The sequence below is a fragment of the Amphimedon queenslandica genome, unplaced genomic scaffold, assembly GCF_000090795.2.
Source record: "Amphimedon queenslandica unplaced genomic scaffold, v1.1 AMPQUscaffold_8920_Cont19140, whole genome shotgun sequence".
Classification (NCBI taxonomy): domain Eukaryota; kingdom Metazoa; phylum Porifera; class Demospongiae; order Haplosclerida; family Niphatidae; genus Amphimedon; species Amphimedon queenslandica.
This window is the reverse complement of record NW_003550807.1, coordinates 1-1339: the sequence shown is the minus strand read 5'-3', so window position 1 is coordinate 1339 and position 1339 is coordinate 1. Positions and strand designations below refer to the sequence as shown.

At 33.9% G+C, this 1339-nt stretch overlaps 1 protein-coding gene across 1 annotated transcript; it reads right to left on the bottom strand.

Moving 5' to 3' along the window:
• Nucleotides 1-531: 531 nt before the first annotated feature.
• LOC105315664 (gamma-glutamylaminecyclotransferase-like) lies at nt 532-1330 on the bottom strand. The gene is made up of 2 exons (XM_011410384.2): nt 1160-1330; nt 532-1016 (listed from the first exon to the last, which is right to left on the bottom strand). Exons 1-2 carry the CDS (start codon nt 1307-1309, stop codon nt 765-767), a joined length of 402 nt encoding a protein of 133 aa, XP_011408686.1. The 5' UTR covers nt 1310-1330; the 3' UTR covers nt 532-764.
• Nucleotides 1331-1339: the final 9 nt, after the last annotated feature.

Genomic DNA, 1339 nt, shown 5'->3' with positions numbered 1-1339 from the left:
GATTATTTTTTATCTTTAAAACTAGACTTAACTACACGTACATGTACATTGTGTATTTAGTTGAATACACTATTTTGTGTACAATGCATGTACTGTACTTATTTATTTTTTGTATTTAGTGAGAAAAGGGAGGGATTCATAAAAGCAAAGTGCCTTGAGAAGGAATTCATTGCAGAATTGCCTCCAAGCTCACTCTCTCTTTCAGCAGTAGGCACTCTTTTCTCTTTAATTCTCTCTCTCTCTTGATTAATATTTAATTTTTTCTTTCTCTAGCGTGTATTGGTCTCTGTTAAGAATGATGATCCTATTGAATGCTTGAGACTCTTAGCTCACACCAGTCCATCTAACGTTAACGAGGCTCACCCAAAGCACAATGTCATTGCAGTGAATCAACTGCATTTGCAATAGTGTGTGTATGTCCAGTGAAGCAGTTTCATTAATAGTGTAAATATAATAAGCTAATAATTAGTTCCCTTCTATTCATCGACTCTATATTATTTCTCTTTTGTATTTTCATGTCATTATTATTATTATTTATGTTTTAATTGTTGTTCCTCTTTTTTTGAATTCATTTTTCATTGACTTCATGTAATAATAATTTCTCTGCTCTCTCTGTCACTCTCATTAGATTTGAATCAAAATCTTTATTTTCTTCTAACTCTGAATTCATTAACTCTTCTTTTCTTCACTCTTTCCATCACTTACACACATAATTCTCCGCTGTACTAGTAATTTTTTAAACAAAACTGCATATTACAAATGAATCAATCAGCAACATCGGCACTTTTAAAATTGCTAATAAAAGGTAGCAAGTAATGTTCTGGTTTAACTTGATTATAAAAATACACTTCACAGTCCACAGTGCTACCTTTTGCCAGCCCAGGAAACTTGTCTGAAGGAGTACCAGTCAGTATGCACTGTGTTGGTAGTCGCTTGTAACGTATTGGATGAGTCTCTAGTTCATCTAAAACAGCTAACATGTTTGAATCTACTTCATAAAGCTCTCCATTAACGATCTAAAGTGAATAAAATAATGCAGCATAAGCTTCAAGTGACTAACGTACGCCAGACCCTTAGCCACCATTACTGGTTAATTGTAAAAAGTAGAAGTACATTTATATTGTACATGTATACATTTATTGTACTAGATCTACTGTACATTTTCTGGTTTATCAGGAGGCATCTCTGGAAGGAGTCTTGGTGAATAGCCATACTTCTTTCCTTCTACAGCCATTATCACTACAGGATATGGTCTCACTAATCTTCCTTCACTTATAAGTGCAGCATATCCATTGTCTTTGTTAGTCATTAGGTGATGGTTCCGCTCTCCTCTCTTTAA

Bases quoted from the DNA above. Each gene is read 5' to 3' on its own strand.
- LOC105315664 (XM_011410384.2), bottom strand. From the start codon at position 1,309: ATGACTAACAAAGACAATGGATATGCTGCACTTATAAGTGAAGGAAGA. The intron at 1,017-1,159 runs GTACAGTAGATC...TATTCACTTTAG, and splicing joins CTCCTGATAAACCAGAAAAT to ATCGTTAATGGAGAGCTTTA.